At 38.3% G+C, this 12,831-nt stretch overlaps 1 protein-coding gene across 1 annotated transcript; it reads right to left on the bottom strand.

Annotated features, from left to right (window-relative positions):
* Positions 1-694: 694 nt before the first annotated feature.
* On the bottom strand, positions 695-1,944 carry LOC125315572 (senescence-specific cysteine protease SAG39-like). The gene is made up of 2 exons (XM_048280834.1): positions 1,509-1,944; positions 695-1,407 (listed from the first exon to the last, which is right to left on the bottom strand). Exons 1-2 carry the CDS (start codon positions 1,942-1,944, stop codon positions 815-817), a joined length of 1,029 nt encoding a protein of 342 aa, XP_048136791.1. The 3' UTR covers positions 695-814.
* Between the last annotated feature and the right edge of the window lie 10,887 nt (positions 1,945-12,831).

Raw genomic sequence — 12,831 nt, 5'->3', positions numbered from 1 at the left:
TACCAATTTGAAGTTTTTCGTGATATTGATCCTTAATCAAATTCTATTTGAACTCCCTTGCAGCCTTGGGATGTCCACCTTGAGATAAAGTATTTTCTGTGCCATATTTATTCACTCAATTGACAACAACACAAATAACATCCAAAAATACTCTCGGCTGATATAGATAGAATTACATTCGACAACATATGCCCGCGCAAAACCCATGTCACCTAAATAGTAAGTACTAAGCAACTTGGATGGTAAATGTAAAACTCGATAAGATAAAATATAAACTATAATCTTTAGTAGCTTTCCACTGTGAGCATATTTAAGTATCTTTTTTGGATGTCAAATTGAACTCCTTTTTGTAATAAAATTCTATTTGAGGTTCTCAACGTCGGATGCATGATATATTTAAGGAAGCTGTTGGCCCGATGCCTCCACATCTTGTGTCGGTAATTTCTGTCCATAAGATTTCCCAATCAATGAGTATTTTATCCAAAACACTTGGTGATGATGTGTGACTTTACAATTGAGATTGTACAGCCCCTGATAGTACTTAGGGAATTATTTCCCTATGTTTAATTCAGTATCGATTTTGTTCATCAGGTCTAGCTGCTTTAATAACTGAAGATATTTACTTGCATTCGTACTTAGATTTCATATACAACAGGAGACCAATGTCTTCATGCACGTGCAAGTCTACGTAGTACAAGCATTCACAAGAAATAAGAAAGTACACAAACCCAGACATATATGCACAAATACACAGGCACGTTTACCACGAGCAAATCTCTGTATTAAAATGACAGTACTTTGTTGTCCCAAGCAATTATGCAGTTGGATATGAAGCCTGCATGGCAATGCCACAGAGACCTTCCTTAGCATCAATGTCCCTCTTCATCCTGATGTATCCCTCCTCGCCCCATCCGGTGCCCCACGAGTTTTTGACCAACCAGTACTTGGTTCCGTCATCGCTCGTCCCGTACCCAACCGCGGTGACCCCGTGGTCCAGACTGGTCCCACATTCCCCGGTGAAAACACCGCTGGAGTATAATTGGAAATCCGATTCGCCCGCATCGATGGCCACGGAGATGGGCTGGTGTGCTACTGCCTTCAGAAGGGCGGACTCGCTGTTGGAAGGCACGTCTTCGTATCCTGTGATTTTCGCGGCGCTGGAGGCTGCTTTCCGGGCATTGCAGGTGTTGTCCACAGCTTGGTAAGGGTAATTGGCCTCTGTCGTGAGGCCGTGGTTGCTGATGATGAACTCGAAAGCGTCGTCCATGAGACCGCCCCCGCAACCCTGGTCTTCGCCGCTTGTGTCACAATCCACTAGCTCTTGCTCGGACAAAGAGATCAGTTTCCCGGTCGTGAGTTGGGTAATTCCTTCCATGGCCGCCACAGCAGAGAAAGCCCAGCAACATCCTGCATTCCAAGGAAGATTCACTTAAGAAAAAGGAAGATAAAAAAAAAGGGTGAACGATCGAATGTCATATAGTTAAACCAAAGAAGATTCGATGCCTAACCGCATTGGCCTTGGTCCTTAACAGGCGTGACGGCTCCTTTCTTTCTCCAGTCCATGCTTGCTGGAACAGCGGTCACACTCTCGTATCGGAACGGTTTAGCACTTGCCGGTCTTAGGGAGGACGAGCGCTTGTACCCGGTCCTCGAGGCCTTGAACTCCTCGGTCGTTAGGTCAGCGAACACATTGACAGCTAGCTGGTACGGTTTGCTCCCATCCTTGTTGGAGGACTCGACGTACTCAACGTTGTCCTTGAAGATCGAGAAGCGCCGCTCCTTCTCGGCAGCGTCTGCATACACCCGCCCGTGGCGAACCATCCACTGCTCGTGCCTCTCTCTCATGGTCGCTTCCTGGAGCTCCCGCGACCATGCCTGGGAGGCCCAGAGTCCTAGGATGGCCACCATCACAAGAACAAGTTTGCCAACGAGTGCGGAAGCCATTGTTCTGGGACTTTAAAAAAGTTTTTGGGGTTTGTAAAGAAGAAGCAGGGTGAGTTGGCCAAGGGAAAACGCGGGGGTTTATATAGATGGTGAAGGATCTTCTTCCTCAAGAAGAGGCTGAGATTGGATTCCATTAGCGGTGTGAATCTGAAGAGAGTATGAATCAGATTTCGCCTGGTGAATCCGGCACGTCGTCTGAGATGTGGACTGCCGTAGTAGTGCCGTGAACGCCGCTTCCTTAGTGTTTGCTTTCATAATTCAATAAAGTACATAAAACACCTGCATTTCAAAATGCTGCATTTAATCATGTTCCATATTTCCCCATGAAACAAGCTTCCCGATGCGCATGCATTGAGTCTCCTGACAAACTTAGGTTCCGTCTGTTTCTTAAAAAATGAATGGTTTTTATGAGAAATATTTTCCTAACAACGATCACTTATATTGCTCACAAAGACGAAGATGAGAAAAAAATATTTTTATCGTACACGAAAATATTCAAATATAAATTATTGTCGATAAAGAAAACTTTCCTTATTAACTAATTATTTCAAGCGATACGAGTGATTGTTTCTTGATTCATATTTTTTGCATTAAAGTTTGTCGACAGACTTGGCGATTCTTAGAATCCGATTGAAATTGGCTCTTGTTCCCTCCTAACAGGAATGGATTTTAATAGATAAGTTTGATTAGATGGCCTAGGTTGATTTTTCATTTGGTTTTTTGCAATCATTCTCCTCTAATTAAACGTGCACAAAGTTCCTAACATGACCATCACATTGCATCAATGAGGTCTCTATCTACGGCTATGTGCTTTAAATGTCCATGTTGCATTCAGTCTCCCGACAAACTTAGGTTCCATCTATTTCTTAAAAAATGAATGATTTTTATGAGAAATATTTTCCTAACAACGATCACTTATATTGCTCACGAAGATGAATACGAGAAAGAAATATTTTTATCGTACACGAAAATATTCAGCTATAAATTATTGTCGATAAAGAAAAAAATTTCTATTAACTAATTATTTAAAGCTATACGAGCGATTGTTTCTTGATAAAGAAAAATTTTTCTATTATGTGATTTGATTTTGATTTTGTTAGCTATAAATTAGCTACAGACATATATTAGGGGCTAATTAGGATTTATACCTAAAATAGGTTTCTCACATAATTTAGGTCTTCTATTCTTGTACTTATGTACCTTGTAATTACTCAATCATAATAAGAAAAATACAAATTCTTTTCTTCAACTAGGACAAATCTACCTTGAAATTTAGGACAGATAATCTGGAATTAGAAGTTTGATTATACAAAGTGTCGATATTTTGGCATTTAGAGGTCTTAAGGATAAAATCTCGAAAGGTCATGAACTACAAAGTTATAGGTATCATGAAGATATTTCCAACGAGGTAAATTCTATAAACTTGTAAGTTCGTTTGATAGGTCCATTGATCTCTGTCCATTCCTTAAGCATAGATATGAAATATACCATGATTTTCATTCAAACTGATGATGTGTTGATGCACAGATCACATATGATTCATTGGTCTGCTAGTGTTTAGTTTTTACTTTGGTTACATTTCAACGTGGTGATAACCAAATCTAACTCCCTCCTATTTCTTTGTTTTGTGTTATGTTCTGGTGATTTTCCATGACAGTTGGCGATGGGCAAGTGGTCTGAAATTTTGTTCTCAACCTTCATTTTGGGAGGAAGCCGATCCCTCAAGGTAAGACAAGATCTTTGTTCTTTGTCGGCTATTAGTTTGAACCTTGTTTTAATCATGTTCAATAGAGAATTTAGTGCTGCAAATTTGCTTGCTGCCGTCCATTTTCTGTGATTTGTTTGCTTTAAGGTTTTGTGGGGTATAACCCGCTTAGAGTTTCTTGAGACTTGTTCAAATTCTTTAAAGTGGCGGCCCACAAGTCCATTATGGCGGTCCACAACGATCAGATTAAAGATTCAATTAGTCAAGTTCAGTGTTAATTATGTTATTTTAGTTAATAAACTTAAAAAAAACAATAATCGATCTACTCTAGACTATTAGTTAATAGGGAAAAATCCAAAAAAGGGCCTGAAGTCCTCTTGTTTTTTCAAATTAGGGTCCCAAGTGAACTCTGTTGCAAATAAGGGTCCAAAGTGACATGATGTGTTTCAATTAAGGGCCTGAAGTGGCCACGGTATTTCAAAAAAGGGTCTAGCCTGAAGGGCACTTTCGTCATTTCACATTTTAATTTTTTTGTTCATTTTCTTCCTTTTTTTTTCCTTTTTTTATTTATAATTTTTTTAAAAAAGGAAAAAAAAGCCGCACATGTGGGAGGGCTGCAACTCCCGCCGGTGTGGCCGCCGGCGCATCGTTTATGGGGGGTCGGCGACGGCGGTGAAGGCCGGCGTCACTAGCCAAAAGCGAGGGTCACCGAGAGAGGGTCGGGCCCTCTCCCGGATCCGTGTGGGATCGGCGGCCCCCGCCCGGATCGGGGGCCACGGGTCGTCGCCCGGGACCGGGCGGGGGTCACCTAAGCAACAGCATGGCCTCGGAGCAGCAGTGGGTCACGACTACGAAGGCTGAGGGTGGTGTCGAGTCTCGTAGAGGGCAGCCGCGGGGTCCTCCGGTGGCGCGACGGCTCAAGGTACTGGGTCGGGTGCGGATTTGAGCTTCTCGGGCTCGGATCCGGTGGAGAGGGGAAGGCGGGCCGGCGATTGAACAGATGGCTGGTGGCGCGAGGTGGAGTCGGTGGTTGAGTGGGTGGCGGTGAGCAGAGAAGGAGATAGGGGTCGGACCTCACCGAGCTCGTGGGTTCGTGGGTCTCTCGGCCTCGGGTGCGGGGGCTCGAAACGGTGGCAGCGGCGGCGAGAGGCTTAGATCGACGGTCGAGCGGCGCGGTTGTAGGTGGGTTGAGGTGGACGGTGGGCCGGCATCTACAGATGGAGGGGTGGCTGTGAGCAATAGAAGGAAGGAGAAGGAGAAGATGAAGACGAAGGAGAAGAAAGAAAAGAAAGAGTAGGGGAGGGCCTGGTCGCATCGGGAAAGAAGGAGAAGGAGAAGATGAAGATGAAGGAGAAGAAAGAAAAGAAAGAGTAAGGGGGGCCTGGACGCATCGGGAAAGAGAGAGAGAGAGAGAGAGTGAAGGAAAAAAAGGGTGTAAAACAGATAAAAAAATTTTAAAAAAGAAAATAAATCAAATAAATAAAAAGACGAAAATGCCCTTAAAATCAGGCCCTTTTTTGAAATTTTATGGTCACTTCAGGCCCTTATTTGAAACAATATTCACTTCAGGCCCTTATTTGAGAAAATGAGGATACTTCAGGCCCTTATTTGAAACAGAGATCATTTGAGGCCCTTATTTGAGAAAACAAGAGGACTTCAGGCCCTTTTTTGAATTTTTCCCTAGTTAATATGGTCAAAGCTAGAAAAACAAAAATCAGTGAGACCTAGAATCATTTTCTTAGTGATTGATTAGTTTAGGCTAGTTTGGTCTTGTCACTTAATAAAATGAGTAGAATTAGGCTCACCCTAATCTAGTTCAATTTTTTACGATTAGCCTCTAATGTGAAGTTTATGGGGGTTCATTCCCAAGGCTTTTAATAAGGCCATGTAATATTTTTTGAAGCCCGACGAGTAGCGGGTTTTCATTTCCGTCTTTTACTTTGATGTCGGCAAAATTCTTGAGTGTTGAGTTTCGCACTTCAATATATTGGATGCCATTTTCTTTTTTTTTTAGATTGGTTAGGGTTATCCCCTTAGGATCATAAACAACATTTGCATGAACACTTAGACAAACAACCATACCAAGCTAGAGGTAAGACTCTTAACTCTTGTATCTCGTTTGATTTTTAGTTTACCTCAAAAGGCTAGTGGCGACTTCTAGAATAGGTTAATTGACTTGGAAGATTCCACGGTTAACGGATGGCCTTTGACTCGAAATAAGCAATACCTCTACTCTTGTTCACGCCAAGCCCGTCGTTGCTCGAGTGAGGGTCACGACACTGTTTTACATGCTATTTATATACATGTAATCTCCTCCCTCCACCTATCATTTTTAGCTTATGGATTGGACATCCATGACAGTTACCAAAGCACTATCCAGCTTTGTCCTAAACTTATCGTACGAGGCCTATTTATTCTTAAAACTTTTCATTCTAATTTAGTCCTAAATCTTTTTGACGATTTTTTAATTTATCCTAAATCTTTTGACATTTTGTCAATGTAGCCCTTTTTGGCCAATTATCTAAATAACAAGGTTAGGAATATATTGAAAAATCAACAAAAGGTTTAGGACTAAATTAGTACAATTAAAAAGTTTATGACCAAATTGGCTGTATAATAAGTTTATAACTTTTTGAACAATTATCCCTTGATATAGTATGTTCCCAGCTCCTATTTGGACAAACAGGAGATTTGACTTGTCCAAAATCCTGTCTAGACTAGAAGAAATGGACAAACTTATTTTTGTTCAGTATAAGAGCTCTTGTAAGTTGACGTTTCATCATCAAACTTGTCAACTATCGATTTGAAATAACCACCCAAAATTATAATATTATTCCATAATCAGCACATCTTCGATCAAATTATAGAAACCACTGCTCTAATCACAAGATAATTTAGCCTACAAATGGGAAAATTTCTTCGATTTTCTTACATATCTTGGTTCCAACTTCTATAGCTTAAGTACACTATAAATGCCAAAACTTGTATACGGCGCTCCCTTTAGAGTCAAAACTTTCAAAACGATTACTTAAGTATCAAATTTTTTTAAAAACGATCACTTCATTGCCAAAACATTCAAAACGATCACTTAAGTGCCAATTTTTTTTAAAAATGATCGGTTAAGTGTCAATTTTTTTAAAAAAGATTACTTCATTGTCAACTCCACCAAGACACGTCAGCTCAAATATTAATAAAAAATAGCATGTGTCGGATTTTTGACAAACCACGTCAGCTCAAATTGAAGTTGGCACTGAAGTAATCATTTTTAGAAGAAGTTGGTACTTACATTATCGTTTTTAAAAGAACTCGCACTGAAGTGATCTTTCTAAAAGTTTTGGCATTAAAGTGAGCACCGTACACAAATTTTGACACTTCTAGTATACTTTAATCCAACTTCTATAAATCCATTTTTTTCTACATTTAAGACAAAGAGCAGGAAAACAGAGCCTTTTTTATGTCAGTTCAGCATCATATTACCACCGGATATCAACGAAGCCCATTTTTTTAAACCATCCAGTAGTGTCATACTCCAATTTTCGGTACTTAGAATAATTTTTTTAAAAAAAGATTACTTTATTGCTCTTAGAATAGTTTTTTTAAAAAAGATTACTTCATTGTCAACTCCACCAAGACACGTCAGCTCAAATATTAATAAAAAATAGCATGTGTCCGATTTCTAACAAACCACGTCAGCTCAAATTGAAGTTGGTACTGAAGTAATCGTTTTTAGAAGAAGTCGGTACTTACGTTATCGTTTTTTAAAAAAGTTGGTACTTAAGTGATCGTTTTGAAAGTTTTGGTACTAAAGTGAGCACTGTACACAAATTTTGACACTTTTAGTATACTTTAATCCAACTTCTATAAATCCATTTTTTTCTACGTTAAGACAGAGTAGGAAAACAGAGCCTTTTTTATGTCAGTTCAGCATCATATTACCACCGGATATCAACGAAGCCCATTTTTCTCCACCATCCAGTAGTGTCATACTCCAATTTTCGGCAGTTCTCTCCCCAATTTATTTCATCGCTCCTGAATGTCGAAGATCATACAAATACCACTGTGAAACACCGCCAAAAGAACAAGGAGGACATATAAATCCTTCCATACATCCAGTAGATCCCATTATTGCTTTGTTACTGAATTTTGCTACTCCAAGTAAGTCAAAGATTAGTCAAAGGTCATCATCAACTTAGGTTGCACGAGTAATTGTGCACTTGAACATTCCCAATGTCAAATTATGTTCCTAACCCCTGTTTGAACAAACTTGTTTTCCTCCAACTGAAAGTCAGTTTCGAACTTAAATTCACATTCATCGAAAATGTCACATGTCTGAAACACATAAAACTAGCTTTTGTCACAAATTCCTAAAGTTATCTTTATTCAAACATACAAGTTGAAATAAAAAATCTCATTTGCGAAATTTGTCAAGCATCAACTTGAAATAATCACCCAAAATGATAGGAATTGTTCTATAATCAACTCACTCTAAAAAAAAAATCACGAGAATCATTGCTATTAGAATTGCTTTGTTTTATGATTACATATGTAACACTCTGAAATAAAAAAATTTCCTCAAAATTTGCCTTTCATTAACTTAAATAACCACTCGAATAAAAGGTTTGTTACATTTATTCTTCTATTTTCCTCGCCAAAACAAGTTTGAAATTTGATAATCGCAATATTTTCAAATATCCACCAAATTAGTATCACATAAACTTTAAATCACGAAGAATCCTCAACACTCCATTCATTTTTTTTTATTAATAGCTATCTTCATTGGTCGAATCAGCTCCAAAATACATTTATATATGCTTACCCTTAGTCCACAAATCGGTTTCGATTCTGAGAACCTTGCTGACATAAATTTGAACACATGGATAATTATTTTAGCGGAGTTAGTTATTGCAATTTTATGTTTAAGATCAACACCTCATATAACGTGCTTAGGTGAAATTGCAAGTGAAATTGCAAGAGAAAGTAAAAAACCACATATCTTTCATGGTAATATTCAAGGATAAGTAATAATGTTAGCATGGCTACAAGTAAGCCGCCCTCACCTAGAAACAAACCCGCAATAGTATAGAGAAGATTTTGGCCTTGCAGGAAATTTCTCATAATCTAATTAGAATCTAATATATAGAGTGCTTCCAAACTTTAACAATCAAAGAGACACAAAAAAAAAAATGCTTAAGATTCGCCGTCTGTTGGGTAGAGAGATCTAAAGTGGAATAAGTATGTACGACATCAAGGGAGCCCATACTTAGTTAATGAGGAAGTTTATATTAGGATTAATATCACGAAATATCCTAAACTGATACTGACAAATTTACTCTAAATTATTTTTTTTATCACAAAAAACTCAAACCGATACACCTGTAACAAATTTAGCCAAAACTATTTTTTCGACCACCAAAAACTCTAAGATGGTACATCTGTGATAAATTTACCAAAATTAATTTTTTTAACCTACAAAAACCCCATACTAATACACATATGATAAATTTACCTTCTGTGAGTTTTCGTTAAATGGAATTAATTTCATGAAAACCTCAAATTGATACACCTATGACAAACATAGGGTAAAAACCAACCCCAAAGGTATGCACCCGACAATTGTCACGTGTTTTCCAACTCAGCAATTTGACGATAAAATTTAACAGAAACTAATAGAAGGTAAATTTATCCTAGGTGGTAACAATTTGAGGTAAATTTGTCAAAAATATACAACTTTGATGTTATTGATGATCAAAAAATAGTTTGGGGTAAATTTATCACACATGTACCGGTTTAGGATTTTTCGTGGTATTAACCCATTATATTAAGCTGTATTAGTTAACACAATAAATATGCATAACAATACAGACATAGTGTTTGAAATTTATTCTCGTAGCTATAACAACCTACAAATTGATAATGCGCGTTGGAAATAATACACCTTAGTAGAAATCTTAAGATCATTTCTGTACTCATCACGTCTTCAAAATAATTATAGAAGCCAAGGCTCTAAAAATTGTCTTGTTTTATGTATGTTTTTCATTATCTCCCCTCCGAAATGTAAGGTTTTCTTTTTCTTTTCATTTTTTGTCGAAATTGAAGTTCATTCACTCAACATTCTTGAGGAAAAAGGAAAACCTAATTCAAAACTGAACAAACACCAACCTCAAATGATCACCCAAAATCATAGAAATCATCCTACAATCAACTCACAAGTTTACATATATAGCCGACGGGTGTTGTAGTGCATATCTTGGTTCCAATCGGTCTCCCGCAAACCAACTGGGCGAAATTCAATTTTGAACTTGCATTCACATTTATCAAAGATGACACCAGTCTGAAGCACATAAAACTAGTTTTCGGTCATGAATTGCCAAAGTTATCTTTATTCAATATCTTTAGCGAAATTTGTCAAACATCAACTTGAAATAATCACCCAAAATGATAGGAATTATTCTATAATCAAGTCACCCTAAAAAAAATTACGGAAATTATTGCTCTTAGAATAGTTTTATTCTATGATTCTTTTCAAAATCGCAATATTAAAATGTACCCTCCTTAAGTCAAACTTTTGTTCTCAAAATTTGCCGATCATCAACATAATAAGCACTTGAAAGATTCGTTCCGTTTATCGTTCTTTTTTTCTCCCCCAAAACAAGTTTGAAGTTTGATAAACACAACACTTCCAAATATCTACCAAATTACTATTACATAAGCTCTTAAATCACGAAGAATCCTCAATAGTCCGATCGCCATGATATCTTCTTCATCAAAAGTTCTATTGCTATAATTCAACCTAGATAATTTTGGATGATCATAAAGCTTCAAACCTCATCATCATTATTATTCGAGCAATCATTTCTAGTAGAATAAGCTCCTTACCATTAATTCCATTAGCTCCTTCTTGACAAAGATTAAGATCAGAAAAGGTTGTATGTCAGGGCGAAACAAGTTTGTTCCTAATAGTTACTCACTTGCTACCATTATTTCAATTCTCTAGGAATTTTTTTTGGGTAAGGAGAATTCTCTAGGAATTTCGAATTGTATTCTACAACAAATTTGTAAAAAAGTGAATTAACAAAGTATTTATACAATGAGATATCTCTAGAGAGAACTTGTACGTGACCTTTGTTCTATGTTATGTTATTTAAAACCCCAATTTCTCTTCTCTCATTCTTGTCCTTGGGCATCATTGGCTTGAAGTCGAAATCTATCCGCTCCTGAAATTGCATCCATCTCTTTGGAATAAGAAACGGGTATAATTTTTCCGTGTGATGTCCCATTGACTCGATTTATGCGCCTACAGAAAATTTGTGACTCGATTGTGCCAAAAAGGTGATTCGATTTTCAGAAAAGAAGCGTTGATCACAAATTTTTTGGAAGTGCACCGAACCGATGGCCATAATATTTTCTTGATTAACAATTCGATCGCTGTGATGAACTTAGGTAATTTAGATAGATTATAAAGCTTCAAATGTCACATTCATGTAATTGAGAAAAAAAATTGAAATTGATATTTATGTATTACTTGATTTGGCCAAACTTTGATCGGGCTGTCGCGATCAAATATCCTTTTTGATCTTTTGAAAAATAATCCTAATCCAAGTCGGCTTGTTGAAATTAGCGAATTCAATCCAAGTAGTCACGGATTGGACCGGCTAACTTTCCATACTTATCTAAACCGGAGGATTGTACCCAAGTAGTTATGGGTCCGATTGTCCAATTTAAAGCACGTTGCCTTTTTAGGAAAAATTCCTACTTTAGATTAGATTTTCTGAATTTTGAAAGATATGCCCAAAAATCTTAATTTTTCAATCAAAAAATAATCCGAAGATTAACTTTCCAAATTTGAAACGTGGACTTTGGCTCACGGATTCACAATGAACACGAAATTGTTACTTGAGCTGCTCGGCTGATCCTCGGCTAATTCAAGGCTGGTTCATCTTGATGTAACTTTCCAAAATTCAAATTTTGCACGAAGCGGGCGAAGCAAAGCTCGAACACCTCGGACCAATCGGCTACGGACCTTCACGGCTCGACAAGACGGGGATTGCGGCTTTGATCTGCATGGTCACACTCTAGATTGACTATCTTGAATGACATGCTCTCTGTTGGGTCACGGTTGAATTCCCACTGGGTGCTCCGAGAGACTTCCTTTGTTTTAGCCCGTGACACTTTGGTGGTCAAAAGGGAAGGACAAAAACAATTAGATTTCGACACCCGAGCAAACCTTTTGGACTTTGGAACCTCTCCTTTATCCCCCACGTTAAACTTTGTATGTTTTGATGATGATGATGATGATGCACTCGCGGTGGACGTCTCGATGAAGAATTCGCGGATCAGGGGAGTGTTCAAACCTCGTGGTGGTAGTGAGTATTTCTAGTAAGAGACAGGCAAACGGAATTCGATGAAGCAGGAAACCGTCCGCGTTGCCTGTAGAAGTCGACGTATGAGTCATTTTTAGCTCATTCATACAGCACTAACTTATCAGAGAAGAACTCCTGTAGGTGTTGAACTGTTGTCCGGTTTTAATCTTCTATTTCGCTTGATGTTTCTTGGGGCATACTCTGAACGGTGTCCATTACACACTTATGCTGAGCTATCAAGACTTTTTGGATGTTGCCATAAAATGTCTAGATTATAATTGTGTTGTTCTTGCTAAATTTTAGCAGACGCATTGTGCTGATTTAACAAGTACAATCACTTCAGCTTGATGATCTTTTTGACAAGTTAATGGTGTTTCGTATGCTAGTTGGGCAGCATTTCATAGCTTCCGTCGATCGATGATGACGATGAGTTGGGGAACGGAGGCGCCGCTTGAAGTTGTATCGTTGATGAAGACCAACCCTTGAGCAAGAATGCAACAAGACTTAAAGCAGCATATCCTCCGTTCTTGCGTTTCTTCTCCCTCCATTCTCTCTCGGCGTTTTGATGTTCGGATGAAGAATTGCCGACCTCGAACTCTGAGTATAATAAACGTGCTTAAATAGACAAACCTAGGGTTTCACGTTAGTTTTCATTAATTGCAAAATAGTTCCCAAAGTTCGACATATCCGCACATTGGCCCACGCGACCAAAAACTTGTTTGATTTAGCCCTTGAAATTTCGGTCAGCCCATAGGATGGGCTTGATAGCACGCTAGGCTTCCTCGTGGATTAGTTTGATTCCGGGCTCCAATTAAACCTCTT

The sequence above is a fragment of the Rhodamnia argentea genome, chromosome 6, assembly GCF_020921035.1.
Source record: "Rhodamnia argentea isolate NSW1041297 chromosome 6, ASM2092103v1, whole genome shotgun sequence".
Taxonomy (NCBI): Eukaryota; Viridiplantae; Streptophyta; class Magnoliopsida; order Myrtales; family Myrtaceae; genus Rhodamnia; species Rhodamnia argentea.
Note: the sequence above shows the minus strand (reverse complement) of the source record. Positions and strands in the feature narration are given on the sequence as shown.